The sequence below is a fragment of the Denticeps clupeoides genome, chromosome 5 (genome assembly GCF_900700375.1).
Source record: "Denticeps clupeoides chromosome 5, fDenClu1.1, whole genome shotgun sequence".
Classification (NCBI taxonomy): domain Eukaryota; kingdom Metazoa; phylum Chordata; class Actinopteri; order Clupeiformes; family Denticipitidae; genus Denticeps; species Denticeps clupeoides.
The window spans coordinates 25629161-25655289 of NC_041711.1; the positions used below are offsets into that span (position 1 = coordinate 25629161).

The window sequence follows — 26129 nt, forward strand, 5'->3', positions numbered from 1 at the left end:
GAGGGGAAAGAAGGATATGGAAACTAATCAAATAGTGTTGAGCGTGTAGAGGTAATTGTTAAGAAGCGTTTTTTCCGTCTAATATTTTAATGGTAATCACTTCACGCCGGCGTCAGTTGATCGGTTTAGTATTTACACCATTTACGGGGCTCTAAGTTCAGATCTCCCACAGTGGACGTGTGGTAACGACCGGTGCGTGTTTTCCCATGTGTCGGGTCCAGTCCCAGCTCTGCCTTAGTGGCTTTATAAGCTTTATAACCTTTATAAACAACTTTATGGGAGATCGTGCATAAAATCGTTTTTATTCACCGCATACGTGAACAGTCAATTAAAACGATGTTAGCTAATTTTGCAAGCCTATTCAGAATTTCCAGGTCTTCTTTTAATCTGTAAATATTTAAATGTATGTGGAGTATATCACGTACAACACTACATTTTTGTGATGTAGTTCCACGTTGATTCCAGAACTGCGCAGATCCACGCCACGTCACTTCAGACATTTTCCTAAACACCGCGATGCAGACTGAAGCAGATGCTGGAGGTGACAACGTGCTGGAGCCATATGCTGTGGGCGCAGAAGTGGAATTACGACCGGATGAAGCGGTCCAGCGTCAGCCAGCTTCAACTGTGAGGGTTTTTAACACAATATAAATTTTTTGAATATAATTCAATTGTAATTATATTTATATAATTTTATATATATAGTAACCCAAGGTTGTAGTTTAATAATGCATAAAAAATGAATAATAAAGAATATGTAATTAAAACTTAATGAATTAACTTATTAAAGCAGGAGAAACGTTTTACTTTTTTGCTGGTACTGCAAAAAAAATAATTAAAGAAAGTTTTATTGACTTCACTAGATATGTATAAGATAAATTTTAAAAGTGTACCATAATCCTTCATTGCATATCATTGTTCTCTCTACAGCTTGATACACCCAAGAAAAAACATTTCAGTTGAAAGAAATAAGAAACACGTTGTTAAGAAATCGTTTGCTATACAGTCCGCTAACATTAACTGGCCATAATGAAAGGTGGCCATTTTGAACGTGGCTCATTCTTGTACCGCACACCCCCACTGAATGCTTTCATCGTAATACTTGATCTAACCCCCTTTTTACCTTTTTTTTTTCCAGACAGATGGATTTCCCCCTTTGTATAATAATGTAGATTACCGGTGTCCTGTGAGTTCAAGTGATGATGACAGCAGCTCCGAAGATCATTGGTTCAAATTTCATAGACATACACAGGGCTGTGTGTGCTGGGAATGTGGACAGCACTTCAACAACATGCGCAACCTAGTGGACCACTTCCACGGACATACATCTGATCGACGTTGTCACCTCTGCGGTGTGACTTTTAAGTGGATGATTTCTCTCGCCATGCACTTGGACAATGCACACCAAAACATCTCTCTATCCTGCTGCAAGCCCAACTGTGAAACTCTGAGTCAAAACTGGTGGCACCTTAACAAGCATCTGGGGAAGCACCACAGGGCAAATGATGGTTATTCCTCAGAAAAAATTGTTTCATCTCAGGAAAACTCTGAAGAGGTTTTACAGGCAACCATTGATGGGAATACTGAAATTAAACTGGAGCAAGAGAAGGAGACTGGAATTGATACATCAGGATATCCTAAACCAACATCTTTAAATGAGGATCATACGTATCATCAATCAGAAAGCATCCAGCATGACATAAAAACTGAACCACCTGTGGCCCAGATTGACCGTAACAATTGCAAGCTCACGTACAATGGCAAGGAAATGACAACTGCTTATGCCTTGCGTGTTCGACACACCAAAAGCATCACAACCATCTTCCCACGAGAAGCTCTACCAGCGGTGGCACACCAGAAAAAAATCCAAGTTTTTGTGCTGCGCTCTGCTCAACAGGACAACACTGAAGCAGAAGCTGCTGGAAGCAGAAGCTGCATACTGAAGGGAATGCCGATCCCACACGCCGGTGTGTCTGCAGAGCAAGAGGAAACTAAGCCTGAGCTGGCAGAGTGTGCACCGCTGCAGTGGGATAGTGAAGAGGAGCTTGCTGAAGAAGAGGTAATGGATGAGGACCTGCAAAGTGATGACTCCCTGCCTGCAGGTGACACTGAGTACAGCCCTGAGTCCAAATCAGAGACAGATTCGCTTCCTTTTGATTCAGATGACAACTGGAGTCAAAACAGCAGCTACGTCAGGAAGCGTAAGGGTCATCATAGCAGAACCAGAGCAGCTATTAAATTGCCTCATATGACGTCTGCAATAAATCCTGAAATGCCCACACTGAGTTCTGTTAAATGTCCTCATTGTGATCTGGGCCCATTTGTATGTTTAAAACGCCATTTGAGTGTCTGCTCTTCTAAGGAGAAAACATTGAGTCGCCGCGGCCCGATTGCATGTGATGAAGACCGGCCAGAGACGCAGCTTCATGCTAACGCTAACCCTGTTGTAACCTGCATGTCTTGTTGGCAGCCGTTCGCCAATGTAGCTTTGCTCAAACAACACACATGCCTGGCCACGCCCTCGGTGGCCCAGGGTCAGTCACAAGTTCCCACAGTTCCCTCTGTCACCCAGCCTTCTCCTTACCAAATTATCCGTGTCGTACCGACATCCGTAAGCGCCGCCCCGACCCAGCAAACTAGCCGTATGAGCCAGGCAGTGGCTGGTAAAAGGCCTTCCTCCCTTGTGTCTGCCAGCAATGCTGTCAAGATTATTAAAAGACTGACTAATCCAGCAGCCAACCTGGCATCTCCATCCACAACCTCGACGGTGCATGGGGGCGGCAGGACTCAGGTGGTCCTCCCAAGGAAGGGGACGTTTGACCCTCAGGCAAAGTTGGTGACCGCACAGGTTCCACTGAGGTGCCCACAGGCTAACGCCCCAAATTCAACAGCCGCTTTGGAGCTGAAAAACCTGTTGCTGCAAGGCGTGATTAAGCCTCAAACGCTTGTCAGCACGTTGCAGTCCACTGTCCCTTCTTCTCTTTGTTTTAGTAAAGTTCCTCAAACGTCTACTGTTATACACGTTCCCTCTCCTGCAAAGGTAGCTGCTCCTCTGAATGTTTGCAAACCGGCGTCACTAGGGACCGCATCCTCTCCTGTTGATGTGATAGTGACCTCTGCAACCAGAAACTCTGCCCCCACTGATAAATGGACCTTGCTGCCCACAGACCTTCGCCTTTTTGCCCCTTCTGTTAAGGCAGGACCTCAAGGACCTCAGGACCTTCTCATTAAACCTCAAAGCTCCAGCAGCTTTCCCAGCAACACGCTAAGGTGGCAATTATTCGGTGCCATCAGACCCCAAGTCATCACCCCAGTTCCTGCGTCCTCACTTTGGAGAGGACCTGCTTTAGTCCCCTCTCCATCAGTCCCAGACCTCAGTTGTCACAACGCTGCTCCATTAAAAATACTTGGGCTGTTTGTAAACCAAAGTAAGCAAGTGTCCCTTCAGCTGCGCCTGAAAATGAACTGGCGTTCCAAGATCGTGTACACGTGCCGCCAGTGTGGCGCGGTCTCCCGGCAGCCATGTCTAGCTGTGCAGCACCGCTACCTCCATCAAGGAGTACGCCCACACCGATGCGCCTGTGGGAGAACGTTCCACCGGCAGCTGCACTTGCTGCGACACCAGGTCGTGCATGCAGACACTGTACATTACATATGCGCCACCTGCGGCAGGACGTTTCACGGTGCTCTGGCCCTATCCAGACACAAGAAGGGCCCGGCAAGAAGAGGGCAGAAAAGGTTACGGAAGCAGTGCATGGGCTCCTTCACCTGCAAGTGTGGGCTGAAGTTCTTAAGGCCGTCCTCCTTTCTGTGGCATAAACTGAAAAATGGAAAAAATGGATTACATTCGACAATGAAAAGTTTCAGACCAGGACACCATGACTGAGGTTTTGGCCTAAAAATGTTGTGTGTGGTCTGTATGAACTGACTACTATACTAAAATACTGTACATCGGCAATACTGTACAAAATACTGCCTTTTTATCTTTTTTTTTTTTTTTTTTTTTGATGATGCTCAAAAAATGAAATCAAAATAAAACGTTTTAATTGTCTTAGGTTATGTGCATTGCCATGTTGAGTCTTATTTTTTAAGCATTCAAATTTAATGCTTAATGCAGTGGTGGCCTAGCTAGTAAGGAAGACACACATGACATGTCTTGTTCAACAACCAATAGCTAGATTTTCTTTGTGGTAAACTAATGTTATACTACTGATTATAAAACCAAAACTCCTAACATTTGTTTTAGGCACTTCTAATGTATTCTTGCGGTTTATGCCATATTGAATGGTTTGTTTTTTTTCATTTAAAATGAGGGTGGGTGGGTGTATGTGTGCTTAAAAATAAAGACATACACTTCAATTTTTAGATTTTATAGACAAAAGTATGTTCACATTCACAGATTTGAACATGCTTCTGGAATTAAATTAAACATATTTGTCAACCGTTCACAAAACCAAATTTCTCATGTAAATAGACTTTCAGCTAATAGCATTTGAATTTAAAACAAAGAATGTCTAAAGGGTCTGCATATATGGACTTTATGAATGTAGTCTTCAGAGACATCCACATGAATGTCAGGTGGATTTGTTCTTTCACTTTTTGCATGCGTGAGTTTTGTCTTCATTTTCTGATATATCCCCACCCACTAGAGTGCACTGTAGGTCTTCCTGATGTCCCACACCATCTCAAACTGTAAACTGAGATTTTAATACACCAATGTTCTCAAATTGCTCTGTAATTAACTTAACACAAATGAAGCAGCCACAGTTCGCTGTAATATGGTGTAATATTCTCAGTCTTAAGTGATTTTAGCATAGTTGTTATATATGAGACACATATCTCATCTTAATTATTAGATTGTTTAGATTGTTTGTTCTTTTAACCAAAAGGACTGTGACATTATGGTACTGTGAAGGAGCATTTGAGAACAAATGGCCACTCAAAAACAAAGCATGAAAAGTGGATGTGAGCCAAAATAGTTTGTTCCACCTTCTTTTGCAGCTTCCATGAAGTTACTGACTGTGTCTGTAACTGGGGGAAGCGTTTCCTCTAAACCGTGTGTGGTTGCTGCTGTCAAACCTAAGCTTAATAGTTTCTTTTCTTAAAGCCGTTTTTTTCCCCTCATCGAGTCATAAATAATTTTCTTCCTTCTGTTGTTTTAGCCAAGGACAGTCATCTGTTGCTTTCACAGTATTCTCCCTTGTGCATCGTTCATGCTGTCCATTAAGCACGGAGGCTTCAATAGGGATGTCTTCCAGTTCTGCAGCATTCCAGATGGTGCAGTTATGGGAATGAGGGCTCTGAAATCTGGCACAGAAAATCCACTGAAAATATCAGCCAAAGTGGGTTCCAAAAGTGAAAATCACCTGTTGATGAGAAATGAAAATTATGAGCAGTGATCATCAGTGCTTGGCTCAAGGAATACAATAAAATATTTTCAGTTTAAGTTCTACAGAAGAAATTTCATTTATTTTCTTCCCCTAAATAATGCAGTGATGCATTATTTGTATGTACCCTCATTTAACACACTTGATTCAGCCTCTCTACTGATTGCCACCCAGATCTTAAGCTGAATCAGGTCTGGTGGAACATGGAAAGAACCAAGCTGTGCAGGGATAGTGCCCTCCAGGGCCATGGTTGGTGACCCCTGATGTAGACCTTAAACAGAATGTTAATAATTGCTTTGATGATTTGCATTACCTGTGGTCTAGGCCACGAATTCGCACTACTTGGGCTAGCAGCTCAGAGGAGTGCTGGAAGCACCGATTCAGCTCATCCAGCTTCTGTTCCATAGAGATGATGCGCTGTTCCAGCTCCCGGTAGGAGTTGTTCCAGTTGGCGCTCAGGTCACACATAATCATCTGCATCTGTTGACACACCATGCAAAGAGAGGGTTTCCTCACAGCACCTACACATCAGTTCTAACTCTGTATGTAATTAATTATATATGTCAGCATGTTGTAAAGAATTTGTCTTGATAATTTGATTTCTACCTTTGGTAGATCCACCATCTCGCTAGCGTAGTCTCTAAGCTTTCTTTGCTTGAGGCGCAGGTGTCGAAAACTGTTGTCCATACACAGAATCAAAGTGTTTAAGGGCTTATATATCAGAACATATAGTGTTGTGTTGATCACTCATCTGAATATTGAAGAAAAGATTTTTGGGACTGAGTTTTGTGTATCAAAAAAATCCCGAGCACAGAACAGAATTAAGCAATAATTCAATAAGATGAATGTTGTACAGTGACCCAGTCTCAGACACAGTCCTCTCCTCATTCTTCCAAACAGAGAAAAATATACACAGTGACTTCTGGGTCTGTCACCAACTACCTGAAGTCCTTTATAAAGGCTCTATCCAGACTACCATGGAATGTAGTCTGGCAATGCCAAATCTACATACAAAGCTTCAAGAGTCTCGTGAAGAAACATCTTCCTCGCAACCATCTTGTACATCCTCATACTAACTAAGACTTATTTTCAATTTCAACTTCACTTAGTTAAGTTAAAGTTATTGCTTTTGTGTATAATGCTTTGGGATAAAAGTGGCAGCTAAATTTCACAACTCGCTGTCCATGACTGCTTACTCCCAACAAGGGGATGCAGCTGCCCATCCCAGGACCAGGGTGGGGCCACAGCCCACCACAGGGCACACACACACACACACCCTATTTTAAACTATTTTTGCAAAATATCTTCAATTTGCTGACAGCACAACAGCACAATTGAATATTTGGAATCAAGAGGAATCAGCAAGTTCTAAAGCTGACAAAATCTGGGCACAGAGCATTACATTGGCAATAATATAGCAATAACAACCAAATTCTCCTTCACGTATCTCACACACATTAACCATTCAGCTGTTCAGCTTCCTACCATTTGCTAGCTCATTATGCCTGCTAGCACTTCATCGCTCTGCACCATCATTCCTAATGTATCTGATGTGTCTGTCTTTTTTGTTGTCTATGTGTTTTAATTGATGTTACTCTTGTTACTCTTACACTCGCTGTCTTGCACTGCTTGTGTCCCATGTTTTTGCACTTTATGTAGCCCGGTTTGCTGATGTAACACACATGCCCTCTATGTCAGTATGTAACTTTGCTTAAATGTTACATGTAGCACCAGGTTCCGGAGAAACGTTGTGTATTTAGCTGAAATGACAATAAAGCTCAACTTGAACTTGAACTTGATTCATGCATCAGCTTATTACTTCTGGGCTGTTTATGAGACCATGCCAGTTCCGCACCTAGTCCAGCAATCAGCCATGAAAGGAAGTGAACACTTATAAACAAGAAGGAACATTCAAGGGGAAAACTAAGACAGAAGTGGACCCTATAAGATGTGTCTAGTTCACTTCCCATTCTCTTTCTGTCTTCTCATCAAATGTACAAAAATCCCAGTCAGACTAGCCATGGGAAAACCCCTTTGTGTGTGAAACAGTTGAATCAAGGATAATTCAGGTTGACAACTATTATTTGAAACAAAGCATTTCTTAAACGCACTCATAAATGGATTTGTGGTAACCTAGACATTTTCATTTCCTGACAACACAGTGGGTTTGGACAACACAGTGCTGAACGTACATGACAGTGCGTGCCTTTCATGCACTTTCATGCCGTGTCAGATAATTGCATCATTTGAATTGGGCAAAAGTCAAATTCTTAGCATTGTTCATTCTGAATTCCAGAGTGCAAGGGGTTTTGTCCTTATCTTAGACAATGCATAGACAAACTGAATTTCATGTTAGAAAAAGGGCATGGTGTCTGAATTTTACAACAGATAACAGTAGCTCTTCTTAATAGAAAGAACAGGATGGATACATGCTGTTGTAAACACAGCCAAAACTGAGCGGCAGAGGGAAGGAAACGTTTTTCATACAGACCTTGGGGCTGTTGTGACGTGTCTACGGTGGACCAACACCAGGAAAACACACACACACACACATACACCGCCTTGCATGTCCCTGGCTGTTTGTGACTCACACACGGATGGCCTCCAGCAGGCATCTCTGGTGATGCCGGTGTTCTCCACTGTCACATTTGGTCATGTTGGTTCGATGGAGCAGCCAGCACTCCCTCAGCACATTTGCTGCAGCGTGTCTTATCTGTAGAATGGAAAGAGTGGTCAGAACAACATTTCAAAAATTCACAGCAGTGTGAGAAAGAAGTGTATATGTCAAAGTTCAATCGAATCCAGTCACAGACAGCTTGACATTGAGCAAAGTGGAATACTGAAACCTGTTATTACCTGTTATTAACAGAATGAAACTGTAATCATGCTTCCAGGAATAATGTCTTAGGCTAAGAATAGTCACACATGAACGTAGGATACAGACTCGACAGCTTTTTATGTGCTTTGCTTCTACTTGCACGACTGACAGAGATATTGTTTGCTCATGCTGATGTCACCGCTTCTATTCTTGGTGTGGATGGCTATTACTGGAATCCGTACAGTCCCAGATGGTCTCTTTTATTACAGTCAGCAAAAATCTGTCAGCTATGGCCAATTCGTCAATCAACATGTCTGAATGTACACAAAGAATAACTGCCATTCATATTGCCATACACCCACTGACAGAAACAGTGACTCGGCATTATTGCCAAAGAGAACGAAGCAACCGCTTAACAACCCATCTGACAGGCTGGAAGATGGTGGGAAACTACCCAACTTAACCAGTCTAGTGCCACGAGAAGCACTCATTTTGTTTCTATTTAAACCAGTGGAAACACTTATAGAATCTGCCGCCACACACATTTATTTCAGGCGTTTCCCCCTGATAAGCAAACAGATGGATCCTGTTGAGGATTGCGGAACAGCACCAATACACCTCAGTCTGAACCCCCCCTACACCCACCATATGTAAAGTCTTCCAATTCCTGTATCACACGTGCAGCTCGCAGGACACTCACATCTGACCATCCAGTTTCCTGTCTGCCCCAAACACGGCACAGGACTGACACACACAAGTCCCTTTCCGGACAGGGACATGATTATTTCCTCCTTTTGACGCCTTTTGTTGGCTATTAAGAGATTGTCGGCCCTCCCTGCCCAGCCCCCCCATGCACTTTCCCACACTATTATGCCCGGTGGAATGCCCTATTTAAGGAAAAAATAATATTATAAAAAAACTCAGAAAGCACAACACGCGTGCTATACGGAAAATATTGCTGCTTCCAGTCACAGCGGCTCAGCCAGTGTGATTGCTGCTTCTTTTCAATTAAAGAAAGGCCGTAATCTTTAATGGTTTGTTGCTGCTAGACCAGGTTTCTATTACTTTCTATTCTTATATGTTCCTTACTGGGGAAGTCCCACAAAGAATGTTTTTTTTTTTTTAGAAGAACAGATCTTTCATCTTGAGATGAAAAGTGTTTATTTTTAAATAACTTATAATGTTGCACTACTCTGCAGCTTCTCTACACACTCAGTCATAACACAAACCAATCATATCACCATTTCGTATTAGTAACCCTCGCACAAAAGACCATTTTACTGACAGAACAAGGACCCCTTCAATGTTGATTCATCTACACCAAATGATGACTAATTTCTTAAGGCTTGTTGAATTATGATTATTAGTTTATATTAGTAATAAGTGCTGTATTTGGTATATTATTATTATTTTTATTTGTGATTATGTTTCTCCCTCTTATGATGATAATGATATTAGTAGTAGTTTTATTGCACCATATAAACATATTATATACTTCCTAACTTCATCTTTTTATTACTCATAGCAACTAATTAGTTGCAGCAACTAATTATAATTAGACAAACGCACAACACGTCCTGATAATTTTCCTGACCTGTAACGGGTGTGTTCTTATTTATTGCTACTATACTTTTGATATTGTATCACCATGTAATGACATAAGGTAACAAAACATTGTACCCTTATCATTGGCTATCATCAACTATAGTCACGAATGCCATTAAAATGCATTTTCAGTTAACAGGGATACTATATCATCCATCAGACCCTGAAGAAGATCTACCTCACATCTGATATACTGTATGCTGCTACAGATACTGTCCATCTGCACTCACCCGTTTGGAGATCTGGATGTCCATCATGAAGAAGTGCACATGTTTCTCTCCTTTGTTTAGTGCTAGCTTCTTAGTCATTACAGCTACCAGCATGGCAGTGCAGGCCACACCCTTACAACAAATACAGACATATCGGCATGAATAAAATGTGAGCTGTATGGGCCAAAAGTGGTCTAACATTTGCAAAATCTTAAGGTTTACATAGAAATGTGGAACTGTTTAGACTAAAAACACTTCTGCATTCTATAATTATTTCATGCAATGATTATCTCAGTCATCTTGTAAAAAAACACATCCTGCCAGTGCAAGTGGAAAAATACAAATCATTAATAAAAACAACCTGTTACCTGTTTTCCCTTAAGCTGTTTGCATTTAAGAAAGAACAAATGGTACAAGTTGGTTAGACATAAAATTAATCCATCAAACTTGCCATGTGTTTCTGTGTTTTCCTTCACTGGTGTCTTATATTAGCAGTAAAATACTTCACAGATTACTTTGGGAGCACATTACTCTATGTTGGAATAAAATATGCAATCAGCCTACCCCGTTCCCAAAAAAAACATTCTTGGTATATCAAATAGGTCTGATGTAAAGGTCTGTGGGAAATCAAATTACTTTAAAGTTGACTGAATTATGTGAGCCATCACTGTGAAATATTACATGTTCCCTCTCCACATGTTGTTTAGTAATAATTAAACAAAAAATTATAATTTATACAATTTGTATGTACAATTACAGTGAAATTAGAATAGGTACAGATGACATATTATCAAATATTTTATTGAAAAATACAAAGTTAAGAAATCTACACAGAAATCGATCTGTATGTAAATGCAATATTGGTATCAATGTGTCCAATATTTTCTTATTTTGATTTATTACACATTAACAGCTACTTCAGTGATGTTAAATGAGGTTAGAGAATGCAGGTGTGAATTGGGTCTCAGACTCATTGGCCCTGAGAGTAGCTCGACAGAGAATAGGAAACACCCTTTACCTTTTTATTTTCCTCTTTTCCAACTACAGGTTGGAACACCCTCTTGACTGAGGGGTGCCAAAGGCTATAAACCACCTAAAAATGGCAATGGTGGAAAGTTTTCCCTTAAAAAGGGGGAAAGCTTATTAAAGCAAAAAGAGAGAGGGGGCTGGAGAGCGAGTGGAGTGAAGGATTTTTTTCCACTCTGACAGGGCGGTGTCTTGGTCTGGCCCGGAAACAGGAGTCCACGCACATCAGCAGGGACCCCTCTCGCTGTGACCGTAATTCAATAAAAAATCTCATTCATTCTTAGCTTGTTCCTTTACTCCGTTGTATAATGGCCATTTATTGAAATTAAAACGTAAAATCATACAAAGATATTAATTAAAGTGGACTTTATAGATGGATTCAGAGTGCACAAAAAAAGCATGTGCCCTAGAGGCACACAAACCACACTATTTGAGAAGCACTGGCATAGACATACATAAAAGCATACAAATAAATAAACACTGTCTATACACTACCGTTGCATTATTGATTCCAAATCCAGGCCTTGTTTTCAGTTCTGTCAGTAGTTACTGCATTTGATTGACAACAAAACCACAGACGCTTTACACCTGCCTCACAGTTTAAGGAGGGTTGGGTTTCCGGACCAAATGATGAGTTGAAGAACAGTGCTCTACAATCTTCAATACTGAAAGGTAGTAGCACGCCTTAGCTTTTTGAAGAGGTGAAATCTGTCAATGTGTTGAGTGTTACTTTGATCTAGCTCTTCCTGCATATTCGCAGAATGCAACTGGGCTTGACCATCCAACATTAAAACTACTTAGGAAGTGCTTTTGGCACATTTTAAGGTAAGTGGTGCAAAATGCTAGTTAAAGGATAACAGACCTATTTGGGTTCATTTAAATATGGACTTTGAGTCTTTCCAAGCGACTGCGTTAGAATTTTTTGCCGGAGGCTTGGCTTCATAATGATTTTGCGACAACACTGGCTGCTTTATTAAATGGAATGAGGGTTGAACTGTTATGTTGTCAGTAACACACAGGTTTATTTGGCTTGAAACCTCTAACCCCACATCTGACCGATACCTTTGAACAAACGCACTAATATCTGCTATTTATTAGACCCTTCAGTGCGAGACAATTATTAATCAAATGCAGTCAAATCTGTTTCCATACATTTCCATGTCTTTACAGCAACACAAAATTGTTCCAAGTTGTGCTTTGGCAGGATATCTGTCCTACCACTTATTATGTTGACATTGTGCGGGAACAAATTTGCATTCATACACACTAGTATGTGACCTCAAAAAGTCCCAGGTCATTAGAGACCTGGAGAGCTGTGTCTACACTATTTTACAGTACCACACTGCATTTACCATTACTCCCGTGAAGAGACAGACCACTCTTCCACAGCTGGTTTGAGGTGACACATCTCCATAGCCCACGGTGAGGAAGGTGATGGCTGTGAGCCAGAGGGCCGTGTCCATGTTTCCTGTCTTTTCCTGGACCTGTCTGCACGGGTGTAAAAGGGAGATTGGACCAGGGCTGATATAATCTCTTTACACTGACAAAACAAGTTGATCAGTTTAATTATCTGAAAAGTATTCTACCCCTGGCCAAGTAAAGCACCTCATTCTTCCTTTCTGCCCGAATATGACATGGAGAAGTGAGAGAGTGAGGACATAAATGGTATGCAGACAAAAAGTGAGTGAGTTGGCAACCAGTAAAAAGTGGTTAGCAATTAGTCTGAGTTTTATACATGCTCCAAAAACAGCTTAATTACATAACAAATTGTTCAATAATCAATTCTGATTAAAGAATCAAATTGACCATCAATGCTTGATTTGCTGCTTTAGATGGATTTCATTTTGTGGGTGTGTATGTACCTTTCACACAGTGTGAGCATCCAGGAGGCAATAAGCCAGAAGAACAGGATGAAGACGAGCAGTGTTCTCCCAGGGTATTTGTTCATAAGCACCTTGAGTACGAATCGGAAGGTGAAGTTGATGTTGTTGAGTGAGCCAATGCTCCTGTAGGAGGCGCTCAGCAGTACCTTGCTGTGAAGGAGGATTGTCCTGTGCACCAGGTAGAGTCTGAGGAACATCAGTGCCGACAATAGAAGCTCTGTGTCCAACAAAGCGTCCCCGTGGCTGGCCGAGAGGCACAGTGGGGCTGAGAAGTTGTTTCCCGTCCGCCCAACAAATGTGATGCCCTTGTCCTCCACACCTGGCTCCCAGTAAGTGACAATGGGATGGATGGCACAGACTATCAACTCTAAGACAATTCCCAGCACTCGATTGCTGGTCATAGCAATGCGCCAGTCCACCTGGTTGTGGTCAATTATGAACAACTGAAAGTGAACAAAAAAAATAAGCATGTAAACAAATATATTACAGATAGATTACTTATTTCTCTGAATAAATGATGATTAACCAAAGGTAGGTAGCCATCAAGCAATTTAATTAATTTTACACGCTATTGAATCCTGAACAAATGACAAGCTTTCAGTGAACACATCACATGTCAAATGTCTAAAATAGACACAGACAAAAGAGATGTGAAAGCTGTTACTTAATAAAGGAAATCACTTTATTTTTTTTACCTGACAGTTGCTGTAACCTTGAAATGTCCAGTGAGACATACTCTGAAAAATTATCCCACCTTTACTACCGCTGTTCACTAATGATAATATTAAAATATGATATTTAAAAACTTGCAGTAAACTGCAAATAACGATCTTTGCTCTCACATAAATGTTTGCAACATTTTATTTATGAAAATAAAATGTAAAAAAACTAAAATAAGAGCCTTAAGTAATGTTAAATAATAATGCCTGGTTGTGATGCATGTAGCAAGACATTACTGGGGTGCTATAGAAATGGTGGGGAAGATACATGAGGATCTGGAATGGTGCAACATGGGAGGGATGGTGTGAGAGGAGCTAAAGTGGGATCATGTAGAGGCAGATGATGTGTTGGCAGTACATGCATGCAGTAACATGTGTTTAAGTACTCAAATGAGTTCAATGGACCAGGGCCAAACATCACACCTGACCAAGCAGACCCTCATGATACTCAGGATTAGACCTTTTGGGGGTGATGCTTTGAAAATATCCACTGGTGTCCTAGTCAGAGCTTTGGTTCCATGTTCCTGGCTGCAGTTTAATATTTCTTGTGCATGTTCCTAATGCCTTGATTATGTACACCTGTTGTCATGTGTATAAATGTATCCTCGTTGTGTCTAGTCCTTGAATTTTTATTGTGTTCTGTGTCGATATCTTCGTACCCTGTTACGTGATGATTAAAACCATTGTTTGTAAGTCGAGCAAGTGTGTTTTTGTTTTCCAGAATTTATCAGAGCAACTGGTTCTCAATAATCCTCAGGGACCTTCTCGTGGACCAGTAAAACCAATTTCAGGTCACTAATGTTTCTAGTCTACACCCATATTAAAGCATCCATACACATACAGAATATTGGTATTGGTATCTACTGTGTATCCCTCTCTCTCCTTACAATTTGTTTAAGGTCTTCCCAGAACCCCTTCTACTAATACTCTAACCACGCATGCATGCCCCATAAAAAAGATGTGCTCATGTGCTCTCCCATATCCCAAACTTGAGCATTATTAGGATAAAGTAATGTGAGGTTTGTACTGTTGCATGTTTTAAACTGAGAAACTGTGGCAAACATTACAGTATTTATTCTATGTTTTCTTCTACCAGAATCACCCATCCATGTGCAGCAATATGATAACTTGCACCCCTCCTCTCACTTCACAGGTCTTATCACTCCTTAGCATATGCAGCACATCCACCCTCTCTGAAACTATTCCTGGATCCCACCCAGTCGCTTCAAAATCAGGCTCTCTGTAAGGTCTGTCACTTATACTGGAAACAGTTTGAATAACCGTCCCGTTAACATATTTCAAGAATATGACAATGATCTGATAGCATATTCATTCATTCACAATCAACCAGTTGTGAGTGGGCAACTGTGGGTCAAGGTGTCTTACTTCATGGTGTAATGACAAAAATAAATTGAACAGATCACCGTTACTCGAAGCCAACAACTCATTAACACCTTGAATGGATATATCAGTATTTGCAAGTCTGCAACATTTACTGTCTGGCACGATCATTAAAAGTAAACCCACAGGCCACCCAGCTGCCAACACAGATACAGTGATACAACTTTAAATCCACCAATCTAATTATGTCTAGGTCTCCCTCATGCTATCATTTATGCATTCCCAATACCTCAGCAACAGATAAAAGTCTGGCTTTTTAAACGATTACTGATCAATCCGGCATTGTGATAGAGTGCAATATCCTGGTGAAAGAAACCACTGCCAGGAAGTACTTTTACCCTGAAAGGTTATACAGTCTTAAGGTAGAGGGTATGTAACAGTTCGTGACACCCTTTTTGCCATGGGGCAGTGGTGGCCTAGTGGTTAAGGAAGCGGCCCCGTAATCAGAAGGTTGCCGGTTTGAATCCCGATCCGCCAAGGTGCCACTGAGGTGCCACTGAGCAAAGCACCGTCCCCACACACTGCTCCCCGGGCGCCTGTCATGGCTGCCCATTGCTCACTCAGGGTGATGGGTTAAATGCAGAGGGAAAATTTCACTGTGTGCATCGTGTGCTGTGCTGCTGTGTATCACATGTGACTTTTTTTTTTTTTTTTTAAGTAGTAACCCACTGCAATATGAAAAAATCATCCAAACCAGTCATCTCATAATTTTCAACTTTCAAAGTTGCTAAGATGCTTACACTTGACAATATTCCCACCCCTTGACAAGTGCTATTGCAATCAGACACTATATACTGTTCACTTCTCATGAGACTTCTCATGTTAGATATTTCAAAATTGTGGCTGATGTGGTGACAGCTTTGAACTTGGTGTTGGAGAACTTGGTGTTCTCAGGTTGACAAGGATTACACCCAGGGTTCTATGTTTCAAAATCAAACATAATAGAGGAAAGGTCACTAACCATTCACCCCTAAAAAATTCAATAAAAAATTAATATTAGGGATTCATTAAATGTATAAAACTCACAGTTTCAAACATGTAACCACAACCCTTTATATTAAGATGAAAACACATCAAATTAGGAGTGCCAACCTCAGCACATATGATGTGCAGTTCAGGCTAAAGGTTTGGACACACCTTCTCATTCAATGTGTTTTCTTTTTTTTCATGACCATTTACATTGGTAGATTCTCACTGACTGCATCAAAACTATGAATGAACAAACGTGGAGTTATGTACTTAACAAAAAGTGGAGACCTGGCCTCAACAGTCACCGGACCTGAACCCAATCGAGATGGTTTGGGGTGAGCCATACCGCAGAGTGAAGGCAAAGGGACCAACGAGTGCTAAACACCTCTGGGAACTCCTTCAAGACTGTTGGGAAACCATTTCAGGTGACGACCTCTTGAAGCTCATCGAGAGAATGCCAAGAGTGTGCAAAGCAGTAATCAGAGCAAAGGGCGGCTATTTTGAAGAAACTAGAATATAAAACATGTTTTCATTAATTTCACCTTTTTTGTTAAGTACATAACTCCACGTGTGTTCATTCATAGTTTTGATGCCTTCAGTGAGAATCTACCAACGTAAATGGTCATATAAATAAAGAAAACACATTGAATGAGAAGGTGTGCCCAAACGTTTGGCCTGTGCTGTACATATGATCTAATTTTTACTTGTGTAAAAGGTGTACTCACCCTAACGTCCTTATAATGGAAAGCAATGATGAAGATGAGAAGGCATCCTGTTGATAAGCTGATGAGGCAGTTGATGGTAAGGGGGTATATAGAACGCTGAAGGGGAAGATAAATATGCAGATATTCTTTTCATTTTGAAATCAAATGGCAAACACAAAAGCCAAGAACATACTTCATGTTTTCCTCAGCTTTCTAGTTCTCTGTTTTAATGTCTTGATATGGCCTCTGAGAAACAATGCTTGTTGAAATCCATTGCAGGAATAAAGTATTGAAATAAATGTGTGCAGTACACACACACACACACACACACACACACACACACAAATGTCCAAGGCAGTGAGTCTAAGTATAGAGTGTTTCAAATAGTTAGAACACAATAATGAGAACATACAAAAACACATCAGAATATAATATAGGGTGGTAGTGGCCTAGTGGTTAACACACTCGCCTATGAACCAGAAGACCCAGGTTCAAATCCCACTTACTACCATTGTGTCCCTGAGCAAGACACTTAACCCTAAGTTGCTCCAGGGGGACTGTCCCTGTAACTACTGATTGTAAGTCGCTCTGGATAAGGGCGTCTGATAAATGCTGTAAATGTAAATGTAAATAATGTTCTTTATTTCAGCACTGGCCACCACTCAAATACTTGGATGTAGGTGCAACTTATTTGGCATGCTACAAAGTGGACCAAATAGCCTGTCATTTCAAATGATGTCATCTGCCACAGAGCAATGATGATATGATGGTATGTTTTATATAATAATATTTATATATGGATAGTAAATATGCGTGCATTTGTCGATATCCACTGTGAATAACAGTAGTTATTCATCTGGTTATCATCAAGGTGAAATATTCACTTGACATTTCCTCAGCAACTGGGTGCGTGTGCACAATTATCATGAAATTAAGCTCTTTTTGTCTTTATTAGCATGACGCCCATGACCGATGTAATGGCCGTGGAAGTTTTAATTGCGACTTCAGCTAATGGCCACTGCAGGGCTTCACGGTGTAAAAAGATACAGGCATAATTGCACAGTGTCGGACGGCGACAGGGAGGAAATTTCATGGTAGAAAGCCACGGTGACGTGAGTTTGGCAACACGCATTGTTTTCCACCACTTCACTGTCAGCATCTGCAACATGTCCGCTTTTATTTGCCCGAGCCTGGCAACGCCGCGCCGCCCGGGCGCAGTTTCGGGTGTTAACGTGACTGCCGACAGTTATTAACACCTTCCCGAAGCAGGCAAGCGCTCAAGCCGCCTCCGACATGAAAACGTTTTTTAATTTAAAAAGGCCGTAAAAAGCACTAAAAACAATCCCATATCAAGACAATATCGCAATAACTCCACACAAATTATTACATTTACAGCATTTATCAGACGCCCTTATCCAGAGCGACTTACAATCAGTAGTTACAGGTACAGAACCCCCCTGGAGCAATTTAGGGTTAAGTGTCTTGCTCAGGGACACAATGGTAGTATGTGGTATTTGAACCTGGGACTTCTGGTTCATAGACGAGTGTGTTACCCACTAGGCTACTACCACCCCGTTGAATAATAGGTGATGAATAGCATGCTGGATGTCAAAAATGTTCTCCATTTCCACTACTTTTAGGTTATTATAGGAAAAGTATTCTGATGCTGCTGATGATAGACCTGGATTTTAGGCCCTTCTGTCAGTTCCTTAAATTAAAACCTTTTGTATGATTCGATGTGGTCTGTAGGCCAAATGCATGCTTTTTCTGACGCACCGGGAAAACAGTTCAGACTGACAGATATTAATAGTTCCATGATTTTAGGCAGGCAATCTGCGTGCTGCACTCTGAGGACAACATATGAAAATTAGCACAATGCTTTCGTGCCGCTGGAGGTCAACCCACAAATCCATTATTCAAACAAGCACTAATTATGCACCAAATGGTGTGGAAAGATAGAATATGACTCTGGGCAATCCGAGGGGGAGTCAAATGTGGAAAAACCTCCACAAATAGCCCATTTTCCTGCATAACCTGGTTTCCAAGAAAATGGTAATCTGAAAATAAAGTTATGCCTGGAGGGTGGGCAAGACAGCCGCCCCCTTGCATGCAAATTCATTTTTCTCCAAATTGCCCTGAAACGTTTTGCACCAACTTTTTAGGCATCTCCTAAAATAATGGCTGGAAACGGAAGAAATCGAGATAATTTGTAGGAAAATGCAAGTAGAGGCCAGTCACTGGGATGGAAAAATCTCTGTAGTGTGTGTGTGTGTGTGTGTGTGGGTGTGCGTGTGCGTGTGTGCAGCGGAATTGCCCACAACACAACAGCCACGGGAATGCCTGTCTCTCGGATCGTATATGATAAGTAAGCGTTGGTCTTTGGTGTTCTCCTGCGCACTTGCTGCATATCGGCCCTCGTCATGTTTACATTAGACGTGCAGGATTTTATTCTTTTTTTGCTGTTGCGATGCCATTTAAATCCTAGAACTGGCATGCATGTCACGGACTGAGAAAAAAAAAATAAGGGAATGAACGACCTGCTTACCGGCTGGTAAACCGCAGGGCACAGCTCAGCGTGAAGAACCATGAGGAGTATTCCCAACACCGCCGTGCCCAGAGCCCACGCGCACAGGCGCTTCTTGTCCTCCAGCAGAAACTTTCTGTCCCTTAACCTGTAAAGGTCGTCGCCCTCGATCGGGCTGAGCCGCTTCCCCGCGTGGGAGAGGGGCACGGCGATCTCGGCGTCGCCGCCGTTGTGCTTGACCAGGCCGTCGCGCTCCGAGCCGTCCGGCTTCGCGTCGGGACGCGGGTCACGGGCGGCCATCTCCATCGTCGCTGTCCTCGTCCTCAGGCGACTCGTCTCCCCCCCCGGCCGCGCGCCTCACGCCGGCCCATGGCACATGGTGCGCGCCGCGCGTCAGGCTGCCCGGGTGCTCGTCGCGGCGACGCGCGCGTACCTGGAGTCCTCGGCGTGTCCGACCTGGCGCGCCCCACGCCCGCCGCTTATTTGCATGGGTTACGATGAGGGGGCGCTTTCTAGATAAGGCCGGCGCAGAAGCGCCAGATAACGAGGAGCAGGAAGCGGCGGAGCGCGCATCGGTTATCTCGGCGTTTGCGTTCACGGGTGGTTTTGATGGTGGTCGGTTTAGGTTTGTTATGCTCTAAACACTCGGATTTGCTAATCGGCCCTTCTGGAAACAGTTAAACCGCATGCTGTTCGGTTCGTAGGCTGGTTGGCCAGCATGGCCACGCTGGTGAGATCATGCCTGACTAATAGTATCCAGTCGGTCATGCTTTAACACCGATGGGCACACCTGGTTTACACTTTAACCTGTCGGGCTTCACCGAGCGCCCTCAAATAAACTATTTTCACCGAAACATTTCGGGTTTATTGTGAAGCTTTGTGAATTTGTGGGCGCCGCTGGGCAACAGCAACGCCGTCGGATGGACTGTTCCCATTGGACGAGTGGGCCACCCTTCAGGAATGGGTCAGAATTAATGATGGACATCAATGTGTACATTAGTTTAAGGGGGTTCTCTTCTGGAGGTAGTAGCCTAGTGGGTAACACACTTGCCTATGAACCAGAAGACCCAGGTTCAAATCCCACTTACTACCATTGTGTCCCTGAGCAAGACACTTAACCCTAAGTTAAGGGGGGGACGGTCCCTGTAACTAATGATTGTAAGTTGCTCTGGATAAGGGCGTCTGATAAATGCCATAAACCAAAAATGTAAATCGTGGAAGGGGGTCAGACAAAAATAAGGACAACACCAAACAACATTTTATCATAAGGATTTTTGGTTTCATAGAGGAAGATCATATGACTAGTACTTATTCTTGACCAACTAAACTTTTATTCCCATAATACATTTTAAGGAATCTTCTGTTACGTCACCAGACTAACAATATGAGTCTAAAAACAAAGGTCAACGAGGCCTCCATGGTCATTTTATTCTACTGTTAAGTCAATCAGAAGACTTTTTTTTCCAAATACAGTTCTAACTGAACATCTATATCTATATAACATCTGTGTTGACTCTGTCAATACTTCCGTCAGGGCATCCTGTAAAGCTGCTACTGATGACAACACCCCATGCTCCACAGTTCAAGAAAACTGTCTACACTGAAAAAGACAATGTTGTGGTTTTAAGTGCTTTTGGAAAATATTGAGGAGAAAGCCAAGTAGACAACAACACATTAAACAAATATTGAGTCAGAACCTGAAGCTTTAATAAAAAAATATGATAGTAAAGTGCAGTGATAATGCCAAAGCAAATTCATTGTCAACAAAAATTCTGAGATGCAGTCAAGAGGTGAATTCAAATAGGCATGAATGTCAGAGAGTCTATTGGATTTTAAAACATAAATAATTCAGCTCTTGATATCTTGCTAATAAAGTTTACTTTATTATAACCTGCTTAATGCAGCAAAAAGGGCTTTACATTATCTTTATCAAACCTTAGAAAATATATTCAAAACAAATGAGAAAGTACAATTAGAATACAAAGCCAAGAAGCTAAATTCTTTAAAATGTACCAAAAGCTTTAAAATTAGACAAATAAATATTTTAAAGTTTGACCATAAAAATGACCATGCATGTGCTGCGCGTGGCTTTAGGTTGTGTATAGCACCACCTATCGGCGATCATAAATATCCGCAAGGGCCGCAAACTGACCGAACCGTTAGTCCGTGATTAAAGTAAAAGCGGGTGAGTACTCAGCCATTGTAAAAGGCTACCTGTTGCAATCACAGTGATCTGTGAAAAATCACATTTGGCAGGATGGTATTGTAGAAAAGTATTTACAAGGTATGTGCTCTCTCTGGCTTTTTGCATACTTAGCACATTTAACTGGATTGTCATATTATTACAATAATATAAAAAAGAACTCGGTGACACATAGGAATACCTGAACACAGACAGTAAAATTATTACAGCAGGAAAGTAAAAGTTGTCATCGCTGATGTTGCATGAAGTATTTTACAAATACATTGTCGGCAGAATTTAAACAGTGCGGCAGGTTGCATATTATAGTCTTAATGTAGTATTGAAAAAGCTTTAAAAGCTGATTGATTAAGCAAATGTCAGATTTATCAATAAAATAATTACGTGATTTATCAACAACAAGCTATAATTTGGCATAAAAACATCTTACATGACCTGACATAATTGGTAAAAGACTGGTTAAGTGTGTGAGAGTATAATTAATAGCTCACATTATCAGTATAATTAATAATATCTATTCTCAGTACCTTGATCACTTGAAAAGTTATTTTCATAATTAACTGAAAACACATTAATAAAATGTGCAAAATAGCAAGACTCAAAAGGATCCATGTTTCTAACATTAAATTATAATCTTCTGTGCGACTGTCATTGTATTTTAGAGAGAGTGATATAAATATCAGTTCACCCTGACCCTCAATGTTCTTTTTATGCTTTTACATCTGCCCAGGGCTGCAGGGTGGCATGGGGTATAATGAACTGAGGCGGCGGGTAGTGGGCCAGCAAAGTAGCAGGGTGAGGAGCGCACACTGTAGCGAGGAACACAGGACCTTTCTTCTTATTCTGAGGCCAGACAGGTTGATAGAAATAATGCAGACCTGGTATCTGGTGGAATGGGATGACAACACGGAATATATTAAACACACTGTGAAATGTTGCTGTAAACTCATCAGCGAATGACTAAAGAGTTGTTTACCTGAAGCTTAGGCAATTTACGTGGTCTTTGTGTTCGCAACCTGGGCTTCATAGCAATGACAAAAGGTTTGTCCTCAGCCTTCTCTGCTTTGCCTTTCTTTGCTTTCTCCTCTTCCTCATTACGTTCCTTCACTTCTTCCTCAGCATCACTGGAGACCGCAGACCCACAATCGGAGGAGCTGGCTGAATGGTAGTCTGATGTGTCGAGACTTCCATTATCTTTCTCTGCCTTGATTTCTTGCTCTTTGTCTTCCTCGCCGTCACTAAAACGTGCTACAGTGAAATGTCGAGAGTTTTCCCCAGATCTGTTGTGTGAAGAGAGATGAAATACCATGAAACAGTCCACCAGAAAAGCTGATGAACAGCAGATATGATGGCAGAGTCCTTAATTTGAAACAGAATGTGAGGACAGGGGCTGGAAGAGGGATAGAGCGGTCAGCATCACCCAACTTCCAAATACCAGTCAGACTTTCAGAACAAAGCTCCCTCTGAAAGTACTGATCTGCAAACCAGCATACCTTTTTAACATGCCAATACATAACAAAATCAGTAACCAGTTATTTGACTATTCATTTATTTGAGCCTTCATAAAACAGTGGCCTTCATTTAAAGATACAAATCCTTGCTGTAAGGCCAAGTCAGATTTGTTCATCCTCACACAGTGCTCAACTTCTGTTGACTGAAGGACCTTGAATGGTGTGAGTATGTTTACATGTGTAGCTGCTGCAACTCACCGTACGCACACTTCCAGCGGGTCAATCCAGAGAGTGATTTCACGAGGCAATCCCAGCTCAGACGGCCTGAGCCCACTCTCATCACAGGCCTGCAGAATACACTCATCCCATGGTGCACTCTCATTTACCCTGATGCACCTGAAGACAGACAGATACACACACACACACACACACACACACACACACACAGATGAGGATCAGTCAAATATGAGGTGTACCTCTGGAATCTATGTCTCTTTCTCATAGGGATGTGAGTGTTCGCTTAAACACAAGATTAAAAAACTGAGTTCAAAAAATAAACAAACTTGTGTGAAACTTTAAAAGTTGGGTTTTAGCATCTATTTTGAATACAAGATTCTCTGTAGGAAACCCTGATACTTGCCTGAATGCCTGTCCCTTGCTGGGTCTGTCAGGAAACCAGTGGTCTCTGTATTTCGCACACAGAAGTTCCAGCAGTTTTGCTGCAAAGCACCCAGCTTTAGATCCATCCACATGGCCCCTCTCTACTGCCAGCCGCTTCAGAAAGTTCACCCCAGCAGTCACCTCTCTTTTCATTTCACTTCTCTGTAGAAACAACGTTATGACATTAGAAACAACACTATGACAACAGTCTTAAATTCAATGTTGAATTTAAAGTTCCTTTCTTACAAAGTTCTTACAAAGTTCCTTTGGTTCATCGTTGGGCAGGAACAGGTAGGAATTCTGCCTTGTTAGGAATGTCCTTCAGCAGTAGAAACAACTGAAGGACATTTTTTAAAGAATAGTCTGCGCCAGCTTTTTAGTTTTATAATGCTTATGTCTTCACAGAAACAATGCTGCTATATGTTAATGATATGCTATGAGCTATGCATAAAATAGGGCTTGGCATAGAATGTACCTGGATTTGCAAATGATACATTCCTCAGAGTCATAAATAAAGTGCCTGGTTGCTCGGATCTTTGTTTTTCTACAATGTATGATGTTATTTACAGTAGACGAACAGAAATGGTTATATATGGCATACAGGTTTTAAGGGTATCGATATTGTTAGAAACAGCAGCAGTAGAAGTTGTGTTGATTATTCATTTGTTGTTGTTGCACACTACTATTTTGTAGAATGAATGTATGTTAGTTTGCACATTGTCTGTACATTTTGCATTGTCCTACATTAATATGTGAGCAAAATCAGATCGATTACATGTGACCATGCACTTGTTGTTAAGAATTACACGATTACTAAACATGACGTTGTGGTGTTAACCTGAAATAATTATAATAAAAAAACACCATGATTGCACCCAGACAGACCTCAACCACATCCAAGTAACACAATCAATCAATCCAGGCACAAGACAGGCTGTGTTCAACTCATTTACAAGAGGTTTATTCAATCACCCAATATGAACACCAGCAAAAAACATTGGACAAATTGGCAGATTTCCCCAGTCTCTGTCACAACTGCACATTTTGAGGGAGAAGGTCCGTATCTGACTTCAAGGAAGATCACAAGCAGTTCCTAAACAACTTACATGGCCATGACCTCGAGAACAGACTGTTACATCGTAAAGCATACAATGATGAATTCCAGTCTAGAACAAATAGCCTGGAGAACGGACCTCGCCCAGTCTCTCTGACTAATTCTTATTTTCCGCATCACAAAATCCTGACCGCTGTATCTGCTAATATGCTTACACAGCATTTTGAAAGTGTCCAATGCAGAAAAACAAAGAAAGCAATGATCCGTCAAACTTAGAACTGTGTAACAATAAATACTGAATCATAGACGTGATGCAACATGACGACAACAACAGTCTGAATTCCTGTTGAGATCTGAGTCATCATGTTGCGAGGGACAGAGCTTCGTTTAATCCACACCCTTCCAGAAATAATAAAAAATGTTTAAAGATAAGGTCACATATACCCAGTCACGGTTACTCATTGTGTAGGCCAAACACAGATATTTAGGGTCAGGTGGAAAAAGATGTTTAATTTGTGTTTCATAAAAAAAAAAAAAAAGCTACAAATTCTGATTTCCACTGACTGACCCATTGGGGGCACAAAGCCCATAGCGGATCATGCTTCGAAACATGCATGAATGCAAGTGCGGGCTGAAGTCCACGTGTCCCTGGTCCACCAGAAGATCAAACGTTAAAACGACATGCTCGCCGTCGTGCGTCCACGTTAAGACACGGGACACGGTGAAAACGTGGCGCCGGTGTAGACGTGTTCCGTAAGACACAACACAAAGGAACCGGACGCACGAGGCGAAAAGTCACGTGTTCACAACATTTTTATTTCTACAGAGTTGTTAAAATCACCCGGACATGTGGCACGAACGCGACTTCATCGCGACAGGGTAAGTGTCCGAAGTTGTGGGAATATCACCCACCCCGTTCACAGCTCCCGCTGCCGGGGAAACGTGCTGGCGGAAAACCCCCGAAACTAAATTACGCACTTCAAAGTCTTTATTTCTCGTCTCACAAATGCTCACTTGGGCCTAAAAAAAAACTTTTCGCTGTGAGCCTTAACCAGTAACCGGTTATAAAAAAAAACGGTTCATTGACACTTTACAGGAAATTTTTAACAAACTAGTTACCCCAACGAGAAAGAATGTATCGTTACATGTATAACTAGTTAATAAAAGTGTAACAGGAACGATATTACTTACCATGTATTATTATCGTCTTCCGTTGAGTGTTATCGACACCACGTTGTCAGCCGTGCGCCGACCCGACACGCAGGTCGCAGCAGCCCCGTCAGTGATTAACAAGTGAGTCACTTCCTCGCTCGGCCACCGGCCACGTAGTTCCCCGGGCCGCCGTGCTGCGGCGTGACGTCACGCGCGCGCGCACCAAATATGGAGATCCGGCGGAGGCGGGAGCGGCGTTTCCAGCGCAGCGTCACGACGTCAGATTGACATAAAGTAGGCGAAACTCAATTCTCTGCTCACCACATGTTCATAATGCCGAGTCTACTATAAATCTTTTTATCGTAAT

The 26129-nt window shown here is 41.8% G+C and overlaps 3 protein-coding genes across 8 annotated transcripts; 1 reads left to right on the forward strand and 2 right to left on the reverse strand.

Annotated features, from left to right (window-relative positions):
- LOC114790410 (zinc finger E-box-binding homeobox 1) lies at positions 1–3971 on the forward strand. Of its 4 annotated transcripts, none has more exons than XM_028980461.1 (3): positions 1–51; positions 466–627; positions 1139–3971. In XM_028980461.1, exons 2-3 carry the CDS (start codon positions 517–519, stop codon positions 3884–3886), a joined length of 2859 nt encoding a protein of 952 aa, XP_028836294.1. In that variant the 5' UTR covers positions 1–51; positions 466–516; the 3' UTR covers positions 3887–3971. The 4 variants fall into 4 exon arrangements, with proteins under 4 accessions (XP_028836294.1, XP_028836295.1, XP_028836297.1 ...); XM_028980462.1 differs by having other exon boundaries at positions 5–51; positions 449–627; XM_028980464.1 differs by lacking the exon at positions 1–51 and adding an exon at positions 143–192.
- Positions 3585–19966, reverse strand: kcnn4 (potassium intermediate/small conductance calcium-activated channel, subfamily N, member 4). Of its 3 annotated transcripts, none has more exons than XR_003749798.1 (10): positions 19267–19965; positions 16743–16838; positions 12908–13371; positions 12398–12533; positions 10041–10151; positions 7979–8100; positions 5994–6063; positions 5701–5867; positions 4990–5366; positions 3585–3820 (listed from the first exon to the last, which is right to left on the reverse strand). XR_003749798.1 is itself a non-coding variant. In XM_028980466.1 (10 exons), the coding sequence occupies exons 1-10, from the start codon at positions 19549–19551 to the stop codon at positions 5363–5365; spliced, it is 1380 nt and encodes a 459-aa protein (XP_028836299.1). In that variant the 5' UTR covers positions 19552–19966; the 3' UTR covers positions 4355–5362. The 3 variants fall into 3 exon arrangements, 2 of the variants coding, with proteins under 2 accessions (XP_028836299.1, XP_028836298.1); XM_028980466.1 differs by lacking the exon at positions 3585–3820 and having other exon boundaries at positions 4355–5366; positions 12908–12999; positions 13075–13371; positions 19267–19966; XM_028980465.1 differs by lacking the exon at positions 3585–3820 and having other exon boundaries at positions 4355–5366.
- Positions 19967–20930: 964 nt separating this feature from the next.
- LOC114790829 (maternal B9.15 protein) lies at positions 20931–25919 on the reverse strand. The gene is made up of 5 exons (XM_028981209.1): positions 25802–25919; positions 23537–23718; positions 23155–23292; positions 22422–22725; positions 20931–22330 (listed from the first exon to the last, which is right to left on the reverse strand). Exons 1-5 carry the CDS (start codon positions 25802–25804, stop codon positions 22154–22156), a joined length of 804 nt encoding a protein of 267 aa, XP_028837042.1. The 5' UTR covers positions 25805–25919; the 3' UTR covers positions 20931–22153.
- Positions 25920–26129: the final 210 nt, after the last annotated feature.

Coding starts and splice junctions, on each gene's coding strand:
- LOC114790410 (XM_028980461.1), top strand. CDS start 517: ATGCAGACTGAAGCAGATGCTGGAGGTGACAACGTGCTGGAGCCATAT. Junction 628..1,138: donor AGCGTCAGCCAGCTTCAACT/GTGAGGGTTTTT, acceptor TTTTTTTTCCAG/ACAGATGGATTTCCCCCTTT.
- kcnn4 (XM_028980465.1), bottom strand. CDS start 19,551: ATGGAGATGGCCGCCCGTGACCCGCGTCCCGACGCGAAGCCGGACGGC. Junction 16,839..19,266: donor GCCCTGCGGTTTACCAGCCG/GTAAGCAGGTCG, acceptor CTTCCCCTTCAG/CGTTCTATATACCCCCTTAC. Junction 6,064..7,978: donor CTGCTGGAGGCCATCCGTGT/GTGAGTCACAAA, acceptor TATGGACAACAG/TTTTCGACACCTGCGCCTCA.
- LOC114790829 (XM_028981209.1), bottom strand. Junction 22,726..23,154: donor CCGCTGGAAGTGTGCGTACG/GTGAGTTGCAGC, acceptor TTCACACAACAG/ATCTGGGGAAAACTCTCGAC. Junction 22,331..22,421: donor GTAAATTGCCTAAGCTTCAG/GTAAACAACTCT, acceptor CCATTCCACCAG/ATACCAGGTCTGCATTATTT.